Raw genomic sequence first — 24,110 nt, forward strand, 5'->3', positions numbered from 1 at the left:
ACCATTTGTGCATACAAAAATATCTTACTGGTCTTGCATCTCACAAACATCAGTTTCTAAAGTTGCTCTTAACTGTATTCCATTCATTCCCTAGTAAGTTATTCCAATCAGTTTACTCCATGCGCAGCCGCCCAGCTCTTAAACTTTCTCATTCACTGTCTGGACACCAATTTTCTGTTTCCATTAATACCTTGTAGTGGCAGTTCCAGCTGATAAGGGGAAAGGGGCAACAACGCATCGTAACAATCTGTATACTATAATCCTCAGATATTAATGCAAAGCAGTTCAGTGTTACAGACAGCAATGATTAATTTATTTAATGCTAGGTAGCAACAATAGCTTCACTTCATAAATCCAGACAAGCAGCTACCACTTTTGATCTATGATGCAAGTAGTTCTGGGTGTAAAGAGTACACTCACTGGTATTACAAAATAAGACATTCTTAAAATAGGCTTACAAGAATATCCTTATATATGCAATATCAAAAAAGAAAGCACAAAATGCCTTATACAGGAAATGTGCTTCCTACATATGCTCTTAAATCAGTCTTGCTTTTAAAATATTTCAGAAAGCCTAAACTGATCAATATAAGCATTTTTTTACATATTTACATGGGAAAAAAGTAAATATCTTGGAATGAGTACATGGCTGAAGTACATTTCATTACAAATTTTGACTTGTATGAAAGGAACAAATTACCTCTTTTGCACCATTAGAAATTTTAATCATTCTGTCAATGTAATCTCGGGCTTTATCATGTCGACCAAGATGCCACAGCAATAATCCGGCAAAGTAAAGAGCCTTTGGTCCTGCTGACTTGCGCTCTTCTTTCAGTTTTGCTTCCAGTTCCTGAATTGCTTCACGATCTTAAAAGAAAAAAATGTAAAACGATACTAAATATGACTAGTAAGATTGATTCAATCTGTTCTGCTCTGCTCATCAGTCACTGTAAGCTGGCATTAATACTTCCACTAGTGGCCATCCACATATTCTACCAGAAATGACCAGTCATCTACTTCATACTAAGGGGTAAAAGGAGAATGAATGAATGAAAGGCACAGGCAGAAGAAAGGAGGAAGGTAGATAATGAAGAACAAAATGAACTGAGAGAGGCAGACAGAAAAAAGGCACGTGTAAATGTCACAGAAAAGAAACAGAGTTACAAAAGACTGTATATACTAGTCTTCTAAAAGTTAGTTCCCAGACCTAGAAAATATATGCAAGATGTAAGAAATGTAACAATTTTGAGAGAGTATACTGAAGTGGAAGTATAAGGGACAAGGAATTGTATTATACAGGACAAGAAAATACAGAGAAAGTACAATTGTCTAATAACTTACCATAACAACAGATGTTTGAGCAGATCACTGCTGCAGTGGTACATACTACTGGGGCTTGCACAACAGAAGGCCTGTCATCCAGCCTGACTTCCACAGCTCAGCAGTCTCCCTCCAAGCCAGGCAAACATCAGCTCCATTGATATGTCAGGACATTCTGTGTATAAAGCCAGCATTCACCCTTGCCATTCACAGCTTTCTTGGCTAATATGACATTACTGTAACCACCCTATTAAACCACAAGAAAGGACCTAATGATCCTAGCCAAGCAGAGATGCTGGTGTGCCCTCTCTGTGATCAAGACTTAGAGAAAAATGGTTCCCCAAAGCTATCTAGACCTGAACTGCCCAGAGGCTTTAAAATGGAAAAAGGGATGAGAGACAGCTGCATAGCAATAAACACTCTACCCAGCTCACGATGCCAAACAGGAGAGGATAGGATAGTTAGGGAGATCCAGTAATGCAATACTGATCTACCTGAACATCTACTATCACTGTAAGTTCTGACATAACTGCAGTATGTTCTTTGCAGAATTCCTTACTACTGAAATTGTTCTTGGGAGATAAAGAAAGTAGGTTGGTGGGTTGGGCCGCTTGGAGACAAAGAAAGTAAGCTGTGGGTTGGGCTGCAATGGGCCCTGCAGAATGTCAGTTGCAAACCCAACCCTTTCGATGGGAGCAACATGCAGTCTATAGTGTTTGGAAAAGGGGTAGACGGATGAACAGGCAGCCTTAAGTCACTTAACCAGAAAATGGGCCCCGACTCACACCTGTGTCCAGTGGGATGACCCAGTCAATGAAAGAAAATAAAACAAAAAAGGCAGCTTGTGCTCTCACTCCCACTCAGAAAGGCAGCAGTAGCTACTGTACCCCACTGATATGGGCTTTCATGATCCCTTCCAAGTTCTTCTTATGCTCAGACTAAAAGTGATATGCAATATGCCAGCTGCATAAAATCGGCTTCAAAACTGCTTTTTCCCTCCTTCTTATGCAAAAAGAATGCAAATAGTCTGATACCAAGATGTTCTTGGCAAGTAATATCTTAGTTCTCTATGCACATCTAAGAAATGGACTTGCTTGCTCTTATTTTGATTATGGGAAAAAATGTTATATGGGCAGTTTGGTTGAGGTAGAAATTAGTCATTATCTTTGACATAAAGGTGGGGTTGGTTTTAAGACTGACCCTGCCCTTATGGAAAGCCAGAAGGGTTCACTACATATTACTGCCTATAGTTCTGACATCTTCCACCTAAGGTAATTGTCAACAACAAAGCTGTTTTCCATCTTAGATATCTGAAGAAGGGTGAGGCAACAAGTTCAGAAGAGGGCTGTGTCAGTTTTTCCATGACATAGTTCAAGTCCTATGGAGGAGAAGTAACTTTTCTTTGTGGCCTCAGATGAAAAACTCCCTTGAGGAAGTGTTTTACAGTTTGCAGATATGCAAAGGAATACTACAAGTATGCAGACTGAAATGAGAGAGAGCTGTACCTTTACAAAGGCACATACTAGTCTAAAAAGCAGCATTTCATTTCAGTACCGGAGATGACGGCACTGGCAGCATGCTAAGATCCTGATCCTTCCAGACGTACTATGGGGAACACCTCTTCTACTTGGCTAAACAGGATTCCCTTTGGGCAGGCTTCCTATCATCCCTACTTATGTTCAACTCCTGCTCAGTGAACTATACCCTAAAGAGTTAAATAATTCATCCAGGCCATAAGCTGCAGTCTCTCTGGGCTGGAGGCGAGTTAGAACCCCCTCATTCTGAGTTAAGTGCGGCACTTGCAAAGGCAGCACACAAGGTTTCACCTTTGACATCTGAATGAAGAAGAACCAATGCTCTCATAGTTAAAAGGGGGTTAGGAGGAAGATTCTTGACCTTCCTCCCTTGCTTTGTGGATTAGCCACTGAAGAAAGGGGATCAGAGGAAATTCATACAGATAAGATAATTGTTAATTTGAAAGAGAAGCCAGCCACTGTTCAAGCTTCTTTAAAAGGTGCTCTGGAACAGAATTTTCCCAGATGTTTGTTGATCAGCTAAGCAAACTGATACTTTTCTGGGGCAACAGAGCATCTCACGTATAAGTAACCTGAAGACAGACGGGTTCATATTAAGTTCGAAAGATAACATAACTGAATGACCGAAACACTGAAATGGCTGCATTTCAAAACTGTTATTGCCAAATATATATTTCAACTCTGAGATCGCACTAGTGAGGAAAGGGCAAATATCCCAAATCTTCACTGTACTGTAATCCCACAATGCAAATTTTGAAATGCGGCCGTTCGATTACATTATCTTTTGATAACATAACATAACAGGATCCCAAGAAAGACATCCTTGTGTAATATCCATTCATAGGGGTCTGCAGCTGTTTAGCTGATTCATCAATGCGTTTAACTAAGAAGGGACACAGACCAATTAGAGTAATCAGAGTTTAATACAGCCATCAACAAGACAGTCATGACTAACCTGCAGACAGGGTATGATTCAGTCCCCCCTTCTTTGTTGATGTACCACATTACAACAGTGCTGTCTGCTGACACCTGCAAAACCCATTTTCCAGGTGGACGTGGAAGCTGTTAGCTCTTGTATTACTTTCATCTCCTCCTCTACATTTATGTGGCTCTTTTTTGATTTACATTCCAAACCAATTGTAATTGGAGGTCTCCTGCAGATGCTCACCCCACAAGCTAGGTCTGAAGCATACTTTGTTAGTTTGACTTTGGAGTCCTTGTTTGAAGGGCACCCTTTGATTCAGTCTGACCTAGATGAACTACCATTCTAACTCTTTAAAGACGGAGGGTAGCAAATGGATCATCTCCTATTGGGAATGTAAATACTGACTCTAGGTTCTTCTTCAGTACTGCTGGAGTTTTCTCATGAGCAATCTGGCCACGAGAACCATCAGAACTATGGCCATAAATCTTGTTGCCTTCACTAAATTTCCTGAACGTAAAAAGTACAGTTGTGTACACTTACCATAAATGTAGATGTTAGAGTGTATTCACTGTTGCAGTCATCACCTGTGGGTTATCCCTGCTGTGGTAGCCCTCGGCAGGTCCGAATTACAGAGTCGATCATTTTAAGGACAAGCCCTTGTTGTAGACAAAAGAAATCCAATCTGACAACCCTCTTGAAAGAGTAATCTTGACCACTGCTTTGCTTAATTTTGGTCTTGAGAAGGCTACAAACAACTGATCAGACTTCCTGAATTTAGTCCTATGAAGGCAGAACCTCAGTTGGCAATGAACATCCAGCATATATAGAATGTAATCAACTTTGTTTGAATATTTTGGGATAAAGACTGATGGACTTATTAAATTGGTTTAAGTTCATTCTGTATACCCCTTAGGAAGGGAGGATGGATGCATTAGTCCTCAAGGAGACTCTTGTCTTTATGGAATACCGAATAGCGAGGCTTGCAGGAAAAGGCATGCAACTCCGAAATCAAGCAAACTGATGTATAATGTATTTCATTTATTTATTTTACATTTGTTAACCAGGAAAGTCCATCTGGACAGGTGTCCTTTTTCAGTGGAGGCCCAAGGAGAAAAGCTCCTCAAAATCATACAATACAGCATAGACAGTACAGTGTATAGTTACATCATAGCATATTAGAAAAAAAAAAAACACCAAGTTGATACTTTCCTAATATAATCAAAGAATTAGTTTTGGTTAATAATTAGGTAAGCAAGGGGTTGAATTAGCACTTGGAGTAGGATTGGTAATATCCCTGGGGGGGGGGGGGGGACTGGGTCCCCGATAGGTGACCATAGTATGTAAGTTCCTCTCAAAAAAGCTTGAGAGATTGTAAGGAAGCTGTGAAGATGTCATTCTACCCTACACAGAAGTCTGTAACTCTGGCCATTTGAATTTTGATGGTGAAATAACTGGACCCACCGTCAAAAAGTTGTATAAGAAATTTTAATATGGAAGAGATGGGAGCAGAAAAAGGATTCAGTCCTATCGACACAGCCCAAATAGAAAATCTCTTCCACTTGCTAGGATAGATCTTTTGCGGATTGTTTTTGAGAAGCAGCTATGATCTGAACTGATGTTGGCAGCCTGGCTTCTGTGGTTAAGGTTAGAACTGGAGGAACTCCAAGTGATCAGTTTCATGGACTTCTGGTCTGAGGGAGGCAATCCAGATAAGTGAGCTAAGAGCTCTGGACATTCCGCCAACATCCTTGAGAGATGTATTAGTAGAGGCCACATGAAAGGAAACCATGTCTGTTAGGGCCAGAAAGGTGCAATGAGGATTACTCTGGTCTAGCACTTTCTTGCTTTCTGGATGAACTTGTTCATTGGGGCAATGAGGGGAAAAGCATAAAGAAGACCCAAGGGCCAATTATGGACCAGAGTGCCCCTCAGTGCGGAGATCAAGCTAATGTAACTGCCGCACTTGTTGTTCAAGTAGGATGCTAAGATCTCACAGCAAGTGATGAAAAATCAGCATCACTGTTGGATTGAGGGACCACTTGTGAGGCATTAAGACAGTCCTGCTCAGTTTGTCCACTAAACCAACCACTGAATCTCCCTGGTATGGGCATTACTATTAGAAAGCAGTGGGAAGACATTACCCACTGCCAAACTCTCACAGCCTCTCAACAAAGGGGATAGGAACAGGTTCCTCCCTCTGTGTTGATATACCAGACCACTGCCATGTCGTCTGTCTCTATGGAAATCAAACTCCTGGGAAGGGCATCCTGGAATGTCTTCAATGCTAGCAGCGCCCATATCTACAAGATACTGATGTGAAGATTTGTCCCTAGGGGTGACCATGTACCTTGGATTTTCGCTTCGAAATGCACCCTCCATCTAGAAAAGAGGTGTCTATGGTTACTACCGCTACAGGTTGAATGGAATGGGGATCCTTGTTACTGAATGAGACATTATCCACCAAGAAATGCGTTCTCTGTAGACCTGAGTAATGCTAATCCTTGCATGCAGTAGACGGATGTTTTGAGACTAATGTACTGCTAAGGTCCACTAAAGTACGTGTGTGGAACTTGGTTAGAGGGACCATCAGAACTGTAGGGAACATTAGACCTAAAAGTTATAGAATCTACCTTGCTAGAGGAGAGGGATGATGAAGCACCTGTACAACTGTGAGAAGCTTAGGTGGCATCTGATAAATTCTATCTGTTGAGTTCGAAATGGATGGTACTTTGGCAGATTTGCTGTTATTCCCAAGTCTTGTAACAATCAAAAAGTCTTAATGGCGAAGCAGTAGATCCTTGGAGGTAGCAGTCAGGAGCGAATCACTGAGATATGGGAAAACTTGGATTCCTAGCAGGCGTAGGTGTGCTGCCACCACTGCCACTTTCTTGGTAAACATCCTGGGGGTGTAATGACACCAAAAGGCATGGCTCTGAATTGATAATGATTGGCTTAACTTCCAGGAATGGAGGCATTTCCTGGACTGCTTCTCTATCTTTACATGACGGTATGAATCCTGGGGATCTATGGAGTACATTCGATAGTCCTTCCTCAGAACAGGCAAAATGGACTGAATCATAACCATATGGAATTTTGTCCGTTTTACAAACAGATTTATATGACTCTGATCCAGAATGGGTCTGAGGTCTCCTGTCTTCAATACTAAAAAGAGCCTGGAATAGACTCCAGACTCCTAAATGGTGTTTGGGGACCAGTTGGATTTTTTTTTCCTAGCAGCATGGAAATTTCTGATGCTGCGGGGTTCTCATGGCAGCTTTCTTCTTTTTTTAGTGAAGGGAAAAGGAAATTGCATAGCATCTAGAAATTATATTTAGTACAAAAGAATCTGTTATGTTTTGCCAGGCTTGTGGGTGCATGGATAAGCTCTTCCCCACCCGAACTGCCTCCTGAGTGCAGCAGTCAGTGAACCCACCAGCAGTGCTGTGCTGATGGTCTTCTTGGTGAAGGGAAAGTGAAAGCCCTGGGTGTGTGGCCCACCTCTGCCTCTTAGGCAAAGTCTATTAGTGTTATCTCCTCCTCTGCCACAAGGACCATCCCCAGGAGTGTCATGATAAAAACTCTGACTTGTGTAGCCACATCTTCTTTCCAGTGGTCTAATTCCTAGCGAAGATCTTTGCAAGGTGGAAAAATGGGTTCTCACAGCAGAGAGAGCCTTACCATCCTGTTGATTCCTGGTTAGTGTGTCTTTTACCTTGGGTCTGAAAAGAGTGGAACCATCAAAAGGGGCATTAATGAAGGGGGTCTTAAAGCCTTCCATAAAATCAAAGACAAATCCTGGCAAGTCAACACATGGCGATGCCAGTGCCTGCTGACCTAGTCATGCCATCAGCTGCACTGGAAAGCAGTCACATGGCTACGTCCGAAGTATACTGGAGGGTAGAAAGCTGGGAATCCACAGACTTCTGGACATCCACAGGCAGAATACCAGAGAGGGGCTTGAATAGTCAAGTCTGTCTGCAATCTAGTAATGTGGGCCAAATAATTCAGTGGCCAGAGTGCAAAAGTCACTGAAGCACATGTCCATTTCCCAAAACTGTCCATAGACCTAGACTCTCAGTTAGGGATTGGACCGAGGAACTATTTTCTGACTATTCCTTTTAAGTGGCTGCCGTTACCACTACAGCATCCACCAGTGGACCTTTGTTCCACTGTTTCCTATCTGTTGGGGCTGCCAATATCCTGTCTGTTTTTTTGGGAACTGGTTCCACCATGTCAGGTTCTTTCCATGCCCGCTGAGCATCGAGGTCAATGGATGGGACCACCCAGGACGATGCGGAGCCAGAACCAAACAGATTCATCTGGTGAAGGGTTCTCGGTGGACCATCCCTTTCTCTGTTTCATCAATTCAAGAATCTCACCAAAGGTGACATCTTCCAAAGGGGATCTGGGGGTGCAATCACATTCGTCCAAATCAGTGTCTTCAGTGGAAGACTATGGGGATGAGTCTATGTGCTTCTGCTTGCATATCTGTTGCTTATGAACAAGCTCTGGTGGGAGCTCAGAGTGTTCCGAATCAGACTGAAGTTAATGTGGATTGAAACTCGAACCGCGAATGAATACAACACACAAAAACTGAAGACTCTCAAAAGTAAAGTGCAAACAACTTTACTGACATCTCCTGGTACCTTGGCTAAAAAACCTTCAAGGGATAAATTGTTACACCAATAGCACATTATTTATATTGAAACATGATGTTAGCCAATTATACAAATTCCACAAACCCTTTTCATTTAAACTGACTTTGAACCATTAAAAATGCTTATAAACTAATTTCCTAGCCTTACATTATTTATACACTATGTTGACTAGAATTTAAAGTCAATATATATTTATATTCAACTACATGCTTCAAATCGGGCAAAACCCTGTGAAAACAAAATTTAAATCTAAATTTACTTTATCAGCATCAATTTCACATATTGATATTCACCTCCAGGTTAAGACCTAAAGGAAATAAAGTAGTGTAAATAATGATGAACCTGGTTTCCAAGGCTTGAAGGCTTTTTAGCCGTGGTACCAGGAGACACCAGTAAAGCTGGAAGTTAATGTAGCAAGGAGACTCTGAAACCTGTGGTACTGACTTGTTCCTATCTGACAGAATAATGGGAAGATGATTAAACAAAATCCTGCTGGGGTTTGGGTGGAACCAATCTGGATAGAAGTGCCCTCTCCTTAGGCAATGCCAAGCCCCTCTCAAAAGCTTAAGCTGCAATCAGCCCTGAAACTCTCCTCCTATCCCAGGTAAAACAGATATCTCAGTACCTGATCTTGGATCTGAGCTATCAACAGAGTACCTCAATGGCCCTCTTCAAGAAAAATCTTGATGAGTGGATGGGAAATAAAAAACTCACCTCGGGGATCACTTCAGTGGCTCTACTCGACAGAGGCACCGGGAACTAAGGTTGCGTGGCACAATTCCAGGGTAATCCTATGGGCTAGGCTTGTAAACGCTCCAGGGCCATTAGTCTAGTGCACACCTAACAGCTGAGGCCTTGAGAGAGATGGACAGCTCTGACAACTTCAGAATCAATCCATCCCTTCAAACCCTAGCACCAAACCTTTGGCTCAGTCTCTTCCTGATTTGAATGTATTGGAGTTGAAAAGGAAAGGGATGATGTCAGAGTGTAAGTAGCTCAGACTGGTGCCCCAGAGCAGGCAGATCCAAGGTAGTCTGGTCTGAGATGCGAATCAGACAGATATGAGGAGAGATAGTTGGGCTAATACTCGGTATATTCCCAACAGATGGTTCTGACAGAATCCTGAGCTGGATCTGTGTTCTCAGAAACTTCTGCATCATTCTGTTCACATCTTCTTTGGTTAGACTCCTGGACTACCAGGCAGAAGAAGCCACCAAAGGTAGTCTGGAATACCTCCACTCTTGCAGTACTGTCGAGTGTAGCCTCAGGCTCACTGGTTCCAGTGAGAAGCAGACCCAAGGAGGAGAGGACATCATAAAACACTCAAAAAAAACCAAACCAAGAAAAATAAATAAATAAACCAGGCTTATTGAACAACACCTCAGTTTATTCCAAATAAATATGGTACTTCGGCCATTCGCCTTCTCTGGATAATAAACCAACAACATGAAGCCACTTTTACACAGGTTAGACCCAGTTAATTAACACTTCATTACACAATTACTTAATAATGAACTTAACTAATTTGTAAATATAATAATTTAATGTTATAACTAATCCGCGGTGGTGGTGCTGCGGTAGCGTTGTCGCCTTGCAGTAAGACGCTGACTGGTTCGACTCTCAGCTAAAGCGTCTTCTGCGTGGAGAAATGCATGAATGGGCGTACCTTCGTTGAAGGTTGTGCGTTAGGGGCTGGCAACTCGGCACGTAAAAATCAACTGCCAATCATTAGCGGACCGGAGTTCCGCTGTGGCGACCCCTAACCCGGAAAAGCCGAAAGACACAACAACTAAGCACATTATTATTTACTTTACAACAAAACTTATTAACATAACTGTTATATTTTTTAGTATCTTAAAATTTCAACTTGTATACTCCTCATTTAAAAAGACAAACTGATTTCCAAGTTTAAACGCCTAGAGCATAATGTATTATAATTCAATATCATCTTACTTTCTAATTCACTTAATTAGAAAAATTACCCCAGCTGAGCAAATAGGGTTGGGCTAACGCACTGAAAAAGAAACTTGCGTCTAGACCCTGATATACTTTATAAAACTTTTAATTTACGTTTTGTCTGACCCTCATACCATCTGGGAATATTACAACCACATCCAAATATGTCTACTATCCCGCATAATTCACAGTCAAATCTGTCATTGGAAATGAAGTTTTTCCCCATTGATTTTAGTCCCGGTTAGTTTTTTTTTTTTTTTTTTTTTATTTTAGAACAAACCTTACAATGCCCACAAGCAAAAGAACCCCATCTTTCAAAAGGTACAGTCGATTGCCTATATCTAAAATTTAACAATTCTTTAAATTATTTTATCTACCATAAGAAAAAGTGATGTGTTTTGGAAAAATGTTAATCTACCATATCATCCCAGTAAATCACATGCCAAAAATACATGACTATATTCTCCAAATTACAGAAAAAGGTGAATATTTAGTGACAAAATATATTTTATCACCACAACTATCCTTGTTCTTTACATTCTCAACTGCACGTGTATCCACACACCATTTTCCACTTCTTTTGATTCCTTCACTGTACAAAAGTCTCTTTTTGGCATTACTTAATTTCCCCATACAGAAGAGAATTAATCAAATGTGGTAGGTGCATGTAAAAACTTATTTACTGCCGTTTCCTTCCTATATGGTTTATATTGGATTACTAATTCACCATCCACACAAAAAATTCAACATCCAAATAATTAATGGATTTCTTATTTAGTTCATATGTAAATCGTAAACCATGTGTATTCATTTTAATTCATTAAAACAACTCCAAAAATCCATTCTCATTTTCTTTATAGATAAAAAAACAAATCATCTCTGTACCTTTTATACAAAACATGTTCAGAAAAAAATTTTGTAGGGTGCAAAAATTTCTTTTCAAGATCTCCCATATATTATCAAAGATCTCCCATATATTATCAAATAGGTAGTGGCAAAAGAAGCTCTTGTCACTGTACCTTTAATCTGCAAGAAAACTTCATTCCCAAAACAGAAATAACTGTGTGTCAAACAGCATTCAAGAACAGCAATGTGAAGGAGGAGAGGAACACATATGGGAGACTGTTGGCTCTGATCTTCTGGGAGTTTTCGATCCACCCCAACCAGCACCACTGGGTCCAGAGAACATTTTTTGGATTTGTCAGATCTCCCATTGCTTGACTTGTCTGAATCGCTCTCATCTTGGTCATCTTCACTCTCTTTAGATCTAGTCTTAGTTTCAGCTTTGTCCTGTTTTTTTTAAACTGGGAGGTCGTAGTGGATGAGGTAAACCCTGTAGAAAGAGAAGACCCTGTCTACGAAGGAAGGAGGCCCTTGACTATGAGCTTCTCCCTCCTGGTCTAAAGTGCCCTGGAGCTAAAGGAAGAACAGGCCTGGAACACAGAATCTGGGCAGCACCCAAACAGTATACACAAAGTAAAAGTGGGGGGGTGCTAAAGAAGAAGCTTATGTACATATTCAGTACATTTTTTGAACCCCCCCTGACCATCCCAGCATAATGGTCACTGACTTGAGCAAAAAACTAACCTACTACTTACAAAGAGACAATGAAAAAAAGCAAACGGTCACATTAACTCATATGTAATATCACTGAAAACAGTTGCTACCAACTTTGTACAACAATAAGAGAGAAAACCACACTCTAATAAAAGTATAGTTTTGTACCTACCATAAATGTAGATATCCGATAGACATGCAACTGCAGTCATAACATGTGGGTTGTCCTGCCTCAGGCAGCCCTCGGTCGGCCGGATTCCAAAGTCTGGGTCCGACGTCGGCTGATGTCGCATTTCTCTCCGACGTCAGAGCGGCTGGAGTACATAAGCATCAGCCGACGCCATTTTCTTCAGTGTTTCTTGCCCCAGATGCCAGGTGCCCTCCAAGGAAGGCTGTAATCAAATTGGAAGACAAAAAGACAGGATTCCAAACAAATAAAAGAGCAATAAAACAAATACACCATAACAGATATCCCCAGCTAAGAGTAACAGGGACAGTAGTGGACCCTAGGCATAGTGGGGTATGGAGGGAGGGAAAATCAGACTGCAGTTGCATGTCTATCGGACATCTACATTTATGGTAGGTACAAAACTGTACTATGTCCTTCAAGAATGCAACTGCAGTCATAACATGTGGGTAGAATACCATAGCTTAGCTGGGGGAGGAGGAATGCTCTAGGAAAAAGATGGTGTGGCAATCAAACCCTGCAGGACTGCCGAAGCAAAGCCTGCTCTGGATCTGGAGTATAGAGGGAGATTGTAGTGTTTGGAGAATGTATGCACGGAGCTCCATGTAGCAGCTTCTAGAATGTCCTTGGTAGGCACCCCTCTTAAGAATGCTGTAGAGGTGGCTGTAGCTCTGGTGGAATGTGGTCTGACATTGGCTGGAACAGTCTTTCCATGAAAGGAATAACAGAATCTGATGCAATGTCCAATCCATTTAGAAATAGTCTGTTTTGAAATTGCATTTCCTTGGATTGCAGGGGCGTAAGCTACAAAAAGTTGTTCAGACTTCCTACTGGCTTTGGTTCTGTCCAGGTAGTATCGAAGTTGTCTGTGAATGTCCAAGGTATGCAACAGTCTTTCCCCCTTATTCTCAGGATTGGGGAAAAAAGCAGGCAGATGAATTGCTCGATTTAAAGAAACCCTAGATACCACCTTTGGCATAAAAGTAGGGTTGGTCCTTAATGAAACCCTGTCTCTGTGAAAAATAATGAAGGGTGGTATTGCCATTAGGGCCTGTAGCTCCGAAACCCTTCTTGCTGAGGTAATTGCCAACAGGAAAGCTGTCTTCCATGAGAGAAATTGCAAGTCAACTGTAGCTGCTGGCTCAAATGGAGGTAGAGTCAGTTGTGCTAGGACAAAATTGAGGTCCCAGGCTGGCACTGGGGCCTTTCTTGGTGGCTTAATGTTCTTGATTCCCCTGAGGAATTGCCTTAGTAAAGGGTGTGAAAAAACAGGAGGATCAGTGTTGTATCTAGCTGAAATAGCAGATGCGTGTATCTTTATGGAAGAATATGAGAGGCCGTTCTTTAACATATCTGCCAAATATTCCAAGATGCGTGGGATGTTCAACAAAGATGCATCATGTCCCTTGCTGGTATTCCAATTGCTGAATCTTTTCCACTTTGCTAAGTAAACCTTTCTGGTGGATGGTCTTCGAGCCTCTGTCAGTATCCGCTGAACTTCCTTGGAGAGAGATAGGCTGTAGTTATTCATGGGATCTCCCAGGCTGTTAGCTGCAGTGTCTGAAGATTTGGATGCACTGTTTCGAAATTGTGTTGAGTCAAAAGTAGAGGCCATTGGGGAAGGGCCCACCTCCTGGTGTGACATAAGCTCCGTAGTAGTGGGTACCAGTGTTGTCTTGGCCAGTCCGGAGACATTATGATTCCCTTGGGTCTCTGCTTTGATCTTTAGTAATACTGAGGTCATCAGTGGCAGAGGTGGGAATGCATAGATTGTTAGGGAGTTCCAGTTGAATGAGAGGGCATCTATTTTCCAAGCTTTTGGATGATATGTCCTTGTGCAGAATTTTGGTAGAAGATGGTTGAGGTGAGAGGCAAATAGGTCCACTTCTGGCTTGCCCCATGTCGAAGTGAGTTGTCTGAAGGCCTTCGGATGTAACCTCCACTCATGTGGATCTGTGAAATTCCTGCTTGGGCTGTCCGCCAACACATTGTCTTTTCCTGGAACAAACTGGGATTGTAACTGGATGTTTAGGCTCAGTGATTTCTCCCAAAGATGCATTGTCAGTCTGCAAAGGGGGTAAGAGTGGGTGCCCCCTTGCTTGTTTATGTACCACATCACAGTGGTGTTGTCTGTCCGTATCAGTAAATGGCCTTGCTGGAGTTGGTGTTGAAAGGCCTCGATGGCATGCATTACTGCCAGCATTTCCTTTTGGTTTATATGCAGATGTGTTTCCTTTGGAGTCCATTGTCCTTGAATACACCTGCCTTCCATGTGCGCCCCCCATCCAAGGTCTGAGGTGTCTGTGTTATCTGCGGTTTTTTGAATGACATACCTGCGTTTGCCTGGCTCACCGAGGCCCACCATAGGAATTCCTTTTGTAGGCATGGAATGAGCGGTATGATTGTCTCCAAGTTGTTGCTGTGTTGAGACCAAATGCTTTTTAGGTACCATTGAAGCTTTCTCATGTGTAGTCTTGCTAATGGAACCAGTAGAATGCAGGATGCCATGTAACCCAGGGCCTGTAGGAATCTCCTTGTAGTCATCTGGGTGAGTTTTGTTAAACCTTTGAAGTAATGAGTTAACTTCTCTTGCTTGTCTTCTGTCAGGTAAGCCATCTGAGAGGCTGTGTCTAGTTTGGCTCCTAAGAAGATTATTTGCTGGGATGGCTGCAGTCTTGACTTTTGAAAGTTGACTGTGTATCCCAGAGCTTGAAGTAATCGTATGACATAATCCAGGTTTTTTGTCAACATCAATTTGTTGTCCGCTTGTATGAGGCAGTCATCCAGGTATGGGTAAATTTGTATTCCCTGGAGCCTGCAATGAGCAATTACTGAAGCCAGGCATTTTGTGAATACTCTGGGCGCAGTAGATAAGCCAAATGGCAATGCTGAGAATTGATAATGCTCTGGCCCTGCAAGAAATTTGAGGTATCTTCTGCAGCTGTGTCTGATAGGGACATGCAGGTATGCCTCCTTGAGGTCCAGAGTAATCAGCCAAGACCCCTTGCCCAGCATGGGAAGGAGTTGCTGTAAAGTCAGCATTTTGAACTTTGGTACTATTAGAAAGGTGTTTAATGCGGACAAGTCCAGTATTGGTCTCCATTGAGATTCTTTTCTTGGAACAAGGAACAGTCTTGAGTAAAACCCTTGGTCTTGCTCTTGTTGTGGAACTCTTTCTATTGCTTTCATCTGAGTCAGCAGAGTGATTTGCTTGATAGCCTCTGCCCTCTGGTTTTGTGGTAGGTTTGGCATGCCTTGTTTTCTTGGTAAGGTATAAAAATGAAACCTGTACCCTCGGTCTATAATGTCCAAAATCCATTTGTCCTTTGTCAGTCTGTGCCAATTTTCTGCAAACAGAGATAATTTCCCACCCAAGGGAGCTTCTATTTGTTCCCTGGTAGGTGGTAGTAGAGGAAAGTCATTGAGATTGAGGTTGTGGGGCAGGTGAAACCCCTGCGTCACTTCTTTGGTTTCCTGGCTGCCACTGTCGTCCCCTGTAAGGGCCTCTGTATTGGCCTCTTCCTCGGCCACGTCTGTTCTTACCCCTTTGAAACTTTTCTGGATTAGGAAAGGACCAGTTTTTTGAAGGCCAATTCCTACTGAATCTGGGGGGGTTGAACCTGAAGGAAATCTTTCACCGTCTGAACTGATTTTGCTTTTTCCTCGATGGTCTTTAACACATCCTTAGCATTTGCACCAAAACGCTTGTTCTTTTCCAAAGGTGCATCCAGAAGTTTTGCTTTTACATGATCTGGTAGAGGTTGATCCTTTAACCAAGCATGTCTACGGATGACTGCCCCTGTCATAGCTGCCCTACATGAAGCTTCCAGTGCATCATATCCACACTGCAGGAAGTGATTGCTTACTTGCTGAGTGTTATGTACAGCTTCCTGCAAAGTCTTCCTGTCTAAAGGAAGAGGAGTGGCTAATGTTTTTTGTAAATCTTCTAACAGATCATCCTGATATTGTAACATATGAAAAAGGCAATTTAAAGCTCTCATAGATAAGGTAGTGGATGTGTAAACCTTTTGCCCCATCTCTCTAATGACCTAGCTTCCCTGTTGGAGGGCAAAGGATTTTTAGAGGTGGAGGCTGAAACTCCTTTAGGCCCCTGTGAAATAGTTTCCAAATCAGCAGTATGGGCCCTGAATAAATGGGAATGAGTTTCTGGGACCCTGTAATACCTGTCTGGCTTGGCTGGAGCAGGAGGAAGAGAATCAGGGTAGCACTAGAATCAGAATACAAATCATCCAGAACATCAAGTACAGGAGGAATAGCTAAGGGCCTGTGCTGAGGCTTCTTAAGGAAAGTCCTACGCTTTCCTAGAATCAGAATATTCCTGACCTTGCCACTTGAAATGTTCCCTCATGGTGTGCAGCACTTCCCCAAAAGAAATATCCTCAGGAGGGGAGGCCGAGGGGATGGAATCATCTGCATCCGAGTCCTCATAGGTCTGGAAGAGCTCTTCCTGGTTATCAGAGTGGACAGAGCCCTCGGATTCTTCATCTGAAGGAGTAGGGTCAGAGGGTTCAACCCGGGGCCTTTTATCAGAAGGAGGCTGGGATCCTCTCTCAGGATGGGCCTGTGAACCTCTAATCATGGAAATTAAATCAGCAGCCATGGACATAATTTGTGTCTCTGGAGTAGGCTGAGGAAAGGATTTAGAAGTAATATGCTTTGTTTTGCTGGCTGCCTTAGCCCTAGTGTAGGCCTTAATAGACATGGCCATAGGGGGCCTGGCAGCTCCACGTGCAGGAGTGACCTTGTCTACAGCAATGGTCTCGGACATATCGTCGGTTTCAGTATCCGGAGGAAAATCGATAACTGGCGTCGGGGTAATGTCTGGAATCGGAGTCGTCGGTAATGCGGTGTCTTCGGTTCGGAGCGGTGGAGAGACCGTCTCAGAGGGAACCGGAGCACTCGCACTAGGTTTTGGCGTGGAGTCGGTGGTAGACGCGGGCCGAGTATGTCGGTCCCGGTCTTTGCGCTTTTTGGGAGTTTGCGATGTCGGAAGATCCGACGGCATGGTGTAAGCAAATTTATCGCCAAAGAAATCTTCAGCGAACTACGCCCAGCACCTGAGAGTGCGCTTGTTGAAGCGAACCCAGGCTACACAGGCCGAGATGTCGTGGTCTGGGCCCAGGCAAGGGAGACAGTAAGAGTGGAAATCCTTATGAGGTATTTGTTTACCACAAGAAAGACAATTGTTAACTTTTTCAGTAATTTCTGACATCGGCTGAGGCAAGAAAAGGTCCCCAACGGGGTACTTAGCTTTTTTGATGACTTCGGTATCGAAGAATACAGGAGCTGACCGACCGGCACTTGCGAACTGCTTCTGCTTCGGGCACCGCGCGGCAAGAAAGACTGGAGAAAATGGCATCGGCTGATGCTTATGTACTCCAGCCGCTCTGACATCAGAGAGAAATGCGACATCAGCCGACGTCGTTCCCAGACTTTGGAATCCGGCCGACCGAGGGCTGCCTGAGGCAGGACAACCCACCTGTTATGACTGCAGTTGCATTCTTGAAGGACATCAGCTTACTACTACTATAAGCTACACTCTTACTGTACTAACAACTATAAAAAAGCATACTGTGAAAATGTATACTAAATATCCCAAGTGCTAAGTGCTATTCACTAACAGACAGAACTAAGCTAACTACCTATGGTTAATCGGTACCTATAACAATGCAAAAACACTTTTTTTGAAAATACTGGAGAGATAAATCTCTTGGTAGGGGGAGTAAAAAAAGAAGAGGTATCAACCCAAAAATGTCACTTGAAAAACGAACAAGTCACATGAAACACTTGTGAAGTCTTCAAGTGGCAGTGAGATCTAAGGTACTAAGTCGGAGATAAAGGAATTATGGTAGGGGAGGAGTCAGAACTCAGAGATGAGAAGCTTCAAATTTGGTGCTGAGGTCAGATCGGACAACCCACATGTTGAATCACATGAAAACAGGCAACACTGGATCCACCGTTTCTACAGTCATCTTCCGGACGTAGGGTTGCCACCTCTTGAAGAGGTAAAAACCTGACAAAAGACTCACCTTTTGTTACACTCACTGCCACTTCCATTTCAATAAGTAAATATATACCGCTTCTCTCTTCAAGGTAAATGATCATGAAAGAAACAGTAAATACAATAACCAAATGTATAAACATATCACACACGTTAGAAGATATTTGTAATATTGTGTTGGCCACTGGTATGTTTGTTGAAATTATTACAGATAAGCCTGGGGAGGGGGGGGGTCTAAAAAGGCCATGACCAATATTCATACAGTGTTTCCTGTAATGTATACTACAAAGTTTTCCTCAGTCCAAGTTTTTTTCACATCTAGAATGTTATTTATAACAAAGATAAAAAACATATACAATTTAACCACAGGGAACACAAAGTTTCACTAGAAAACAGATCTAACGTCTCACTTTTATAAAAGAGAATGAATGATGTAAGTACTCCTTTTAAGACACAGCATTAATACAATTATTTTGATTAATACAATTATTTTGATTAGTCTAAATGCCTATAAATGTTCACATTTCACATCACACAGATGCCAATTAAAACACAAAAAAAGACTATTCTGAAAAAAAAAAAATAATTTAAATGTAAATACAAAGTGTAAGTAAAACATTAAACATTTTGAGAAATACACTTCAGAAATAAGTTAACTCTCAAAATTATTAAAAATACCTCAAAAATACTCGCAAAAACTTAAATTTCCTAACAGAGACTCCAATTTTCAGATTTCCTGACAGACCTTGATTTCCTGATTGTCAGGAAAACTTTCTTACAGGTGGCAAACCTAGCTGGTATTGCTTATAGCCAGATATTCCACCTTGTCTGGAAGAAGGGGTTTCTTAATCCAGTAGAGACCCAAAGAAAGTACAATAATCTAAGTAAAAAGAATGGATGTTCAAACGATCACTGCTGCAGTAGGCTTAGCTGTACTGGTTATACCACATACAGGATACAACAGCTAGACAGTTTTCCAAGGGTGTCTTCCACATGCACAAATTATAAGTCAGCTTGAGCTGAGATGACTAAAAAGAGTGGTTTGGGTGCCAAGCTCTTCACAGCTTTCATGCGAAGGGGGAGGGGCTAAAAGCCCTGAAACAGACAACGCCAAGGCGGAAAAACATATATATGTACGTGTGTGTATGTGTGTGATGTTTGTAAATGCTCACCCTAACAAAAACATAAACAAATAAGTGGGATGGACAAAAGGAGCGGCTACTGTAGCAGTCATCATCTGAACATTTACCTTCTTTACATAAAGTTTACTCATGCAACTGTACTATATTCATCATCGTGATCACTGCTGCAGTAACTTTAGCTATATGGGTAGATTACCACAGCACTGACTAGAAGAAGGAAGGACGAAGGTTAACAGCCACTGGAGAATGGTCCCAGAAAAGCCTGTCCCAGATCTGGAGAAAGAATCTGCTTTATAGTGCTTTGTAAGGATATGCACAGAGGACTAAGTTGCTGCTCCTAGAATACTTCTAGAATCCAAACCAAAAGTAAAACGGAGACTCCAAAGCCAAATAATCCAAAAAATCAGTAAGGGAAGACCGCAACCACTAGCTTTATTAACGTCAGCAAATTGCAATAAAACGTTTTTGTCAATCCAAATCCTTGACTTCATCAGATACATACCAGTTACTCAAAACCTATCTTATATAGGTAATACAATCAACCATCTTGTTAATCAATTAAAATTTAAAGTGGTGCTTGAACCAATACTGCACTTAAAAACCATTTCATACCTTAAAAATTTTTTTTATACACTATATTATGTGAAATACATATTATATAAATATAAAATGTTAAAATACAAGTTGTTTAAAAATTACACACACACACATATATATATATATATATATATATATATATATATTATATACACAGAGGTACCTTGTAATAACCATTTAAAACACACAAGGAAGATAATTAATCACAATCTCCCATCTTTTAATTTGAGAAGAGGTACTATGGATATAGTGTCATTTAAACCTGGAACCCTGTTTGCTTCCAATAAAATCTGCCAGTAGGTTTCCCTATGTTCCAATTTGGTCTCCCAGGGGCCAACCCGGTTGTCCCTAACCATAGTTTCTAAAACAAAAAATTCATATCTTGCCCTTGGGCAGACCAAAAGATGTTGATAAAGGGCATTGTTGGAATTTTCTTTCTGAATTTCATAGATATGTTCATATATTCTCCTCTTAAGAGGACTCTCAGTTTTGCCAACATAAAATGCTTGGCATAATTGGCAGGATGCTAGGTATATAACACCTTGACTGTTACAATTTGAGAACTCTGAGGACCCTATCCACCTGTTTCTGGCTGAAAGGAATATTTTGTCCGTATGCGAAATGTATTTGCATTGTGGGCATGTGCCACACCTGTATGTACCCTTACACTGGTTAGAAAATCTATTTATACTGGGTTCATATTCTAATAAATTCTTGATGTTACTCCCCTTACGGAATATCGTTTTAACAGCCTTTCCTTTTAAATTGCTGAGGTCTGTAATGTCTCTGAAGGTATCCCATTCCCGTTCAATGATGTTTCTAATAGTGCCAGAATTGGCACTGTACTCTGTAATAAAGGCCTAACTGGGGTTCATTTGGCCCTTTAGTTTTTTCCAATACATCAGTACCTAAAATGGGCCGATACTTGTTGTTCCTGCCTTCCTGGACCACCTGGCAAATGTTGGTAATAAATTCATCAGGGAAACCCCTGTCCTGAAACATCTCAGTAAGTTTAAGGCATCTAGAATCAAACCTTTTCCAAAATGCTACATATGACGGCAAGGCCCTGATAGAATGATCCTTAACCCTGCATGAAATTGCCTTGTTGTGGTGGGTATAACAAAAGATAACAGCATGAAACAACCACTTGGTACTAGTCCGCTCTGATGCAGGTTGTTCTTTTATTCCTATGCTTCACAAAAAATGATCAACTGATCAGAGTTCCTAAAAATATTTTATTCCGTCAACATAATACCAGAGCTATCTGTGGACATCCAAGGTATGGAGCATCCTTTCTCTCTCACTTTTAGGTTGTGGAAAGACAGGACGTTTGCCAGCTTGGCTCAAAGTAAACTCTGATACCACTTAGGCATAAATGAAGGATTAGATTCCAAACAAAGCCTATCCTTGGGGAAAATGAGATAATGTGGACCCATCATAAGAGTTTACAAATGAGATACTCTTCTTGCAGGGGTCAGAGCAATGAGTAACATATGTTAAGAACCTCAAGTCAGTCTGATGAGCCAGGTCAAACAGAGCACAAGTTAGTTTTTCTTAAACCAAATAAAGATTCCAAGGATGAGCCAACTGTTTTCTACGAGTTTTGGTATGCAATATCCCTTTCAAAAATATTTTCACAACAGGGTACCCCGTGGGTAGACAAATGAACCTTGACAGAACAGGAAGACATGCCAGGACAGTAACTTACACAAATAAGGTAGAACCAGAAAATCACAAGGCCTGAAAGGGTGCTAGTTCCTATCTTGGCACCAACTTGAAAATCTTTTCCATGAACTGATAAGATTTTCAAGTAACAACTTTTCTTGCCATCTGCATTAATATCTGCTGCTTAATCTCATAAAATAGGCGCCTAAAAGGCATTAAGATTCTGTCATCCAGGCAGTTACTTGCAGCCGTTTGAGGTTAAGATATATAAAACACCCTATGGTCTTGTATGAGTAGGTCCAGTTTGTAAGGAAGCTTATAATAATTGCCCCTAGCCACTTCCCAAAGAAAGGAGAACCATTTCTTTCCTGGGTCAGAAGGGAGTCACCATAATGATCTTTGGAGAATCTTTCTGCATTGTCAGAATGATCCTGGATATTAGTGAAAAAGCATACAGGAATATTCCTGTCCAAGGAAAAGAAAAGGCATATATCTTCCAGGCCTTCTAGCATGGAGTCCTGGAACAGAATTTTGTGTAAGGATTGCTGTGATTGAAGGCAAAAAGATCTGTCGGAGGTGTATCCCACAGCTGGATCAATTTCTGGAAGATCAAATTTCCATTCACAAAGGTCTGTCCTGGTCCTGCTCAGCTCGTCTGCCACATAGTTCTACTCTGAAAGTATGCAATATACCTGTAGAGAGAGACTGCTGAAAAGCTATACCCTACATAGGCTACAGTGGCTAGTCTGCATTTGAGGGTACACCCTAGTTACTCCATCTGTTTATGAACCGCATCATTGTGATGCTTTCTTGAAACACTTGTAGACGTCCTGTTGAGAACATTTATAAGTGCTAAGCACTCATGTTTGTGAGTTTTGGTCTTGTTTCACTGCAAATCCCTGCACTTTTGACACTGCTCCCCAAGCAAAGTCGGAGTCATGGATGCTGATAAATTTGGTTTCTCCACCAAAAAAATCCCCCTCATCACAAACCCCAAAACTGGAAGCTGGAATGTCAGAGGATGCAGCTGTTGGCACCATACATATTTTGGATACCACTGGATTTTCCTCATTTGGAATCTTGACAGATGAATCAGAAGAATCAAACAAACCATGAAATGCAGAATTCTGAGAATTTCCCTGGCTCAGATAGTAACAGTCTGAGTGGAAAAAAAAATCAGGAATAGAGCTAGATACAGATTTACTTTTTCCTGTAGAAGAAAAGCTGTTTGAGCTAAGCTATCTAGAAGACCCCCTAGGAAAACAATCCTAAATCCTAGATACCAAAGGAGACACCCAAGGAAAACAATCATGGGAGAAGGAGTCGAATAAGACTTGTGTATGTTCTCCTGGGACCCCAGTATATAAAGGAGATCCCTCACCTAAATGAGAGACTACTGACACTTTGAAAAGACCACAAAGATAAACAAATCATCTAAATGAGGAAAATGCGAATACCTTGTCATCTCTAATAGGCTAGCACAAGAACTAGACATTATGTGAATACTCCTGGAGCAGTGGATAGACCAAAGGGAAATGCAGAGGAACAGATAATGTGATTTAGACATGGAAAACCTTAAGACACATCTGAAATCTGGAGTTATTGGAATGTGATGATATGAATCATTTAAATTTAAGGTCATCAGAAAACTCAAATGGAGACTAAGGGGTAACAAGCTGTGAAGGGATAACATTTTGAACTTTGCCGTTATCACAAAAATGTTTAGAAAGGAAAGCTCCAGAACTGTTCTCCATGAATTTTCTTTCTTTAGCACCAGAAACACTCTTGAATAAAACCCTTCTCGTAATTGAGGGGGAGGGACAGATTCTATCACCTTCCAAGACAGTAGATGTTAAATGACTGACTTCTTCGAATCAGTCTCCAGAGCTGTGGACGAGGGTAAGGCGGTCCACACAGCCTATCTGGACCTCGCCAAAGGCCTTAGACACCATCCCCCACTCTGGAATCATAGATAAACTTACTAAGCCAGGCATTAATCCCTACGGCACTTGATGGGTTGCCAAATGGTTTACTGACAGAACCCACACTGTAAAAGTAGCAGACTCCAAATCCAGCTCCAGACAAGTGGAGTACCTCAGGTTCAGTCCTGGGACTGCACTTGTTTGGCATCTACTTCTCTGAAGTACAGGCCAACACTAAGGGACTCTGGCTAACAAAGTTCACAGATGACTGCAAACTGGGAGCCATTACTGAATCCCCAAATGATGTGGATATTCTACAAAAGGGCCTTACAGAAACAGTTGCTTGGTGCCAGAGCCATGCGCTCAAGCTCAATGCCAAGAAATGCATAGTTAGCCCCTGTGGGAAAAAACATGTACCCGTGAATTACCACATAGGTGGCAGTACAACACTGAAAGTGTGATAAGAGACTTAGGGACACAGGTGGACAGTGGTCTCACCTTCGATAACCACATCGCCACAACAGTCAGGAAATCCTATGTGGCACACCTCATCACCAAGGGCTTTTCATCCAGAAAAAAGGAGATCATTGTCCCACTGTACTCATCACTCAGACCCATTATAGA

At 41.7% G+C, this 24,110-nt stretch overlaps 1 protein-coding gene across 1 annotated transcript in view; it reads right to left on the bottom strand.

Moving 5' to 3' along the window:
- Positions 1 to 24,110, bottom strand: part of TTC21B (tetratricopeptide repeat domain 21B) — a 3,240,027-nt gene that overhangs the window by 3,067,290 nt on the left and 148,627 nt on the right. Inside the window, exon 4 of the mRNA XM_044075355.1 lies at positions 701 to 867. Within this exon, the coding sequence (XP_043931290.1) occupies positions 701 to 867 (167 nt within the window). The remainder of the gene's footprint in view (positions 1 to 700; positions 868 to 24,110) is intronic.

This window comes from Protopterus annectens, chromosome 6.part1, assembly GCF_019279795.1.
Source record: "Protopterus annectens isolate FY-2018-M chromosome 6.part1, PAN1.0, whole genome shotgun sequence".
Classification (NCBI taxonomy): Eukaryota; Metazoa; Chordata; order Ceratodontiformes; family Protopteridae; genus Protopterus; species Protopterus annectens.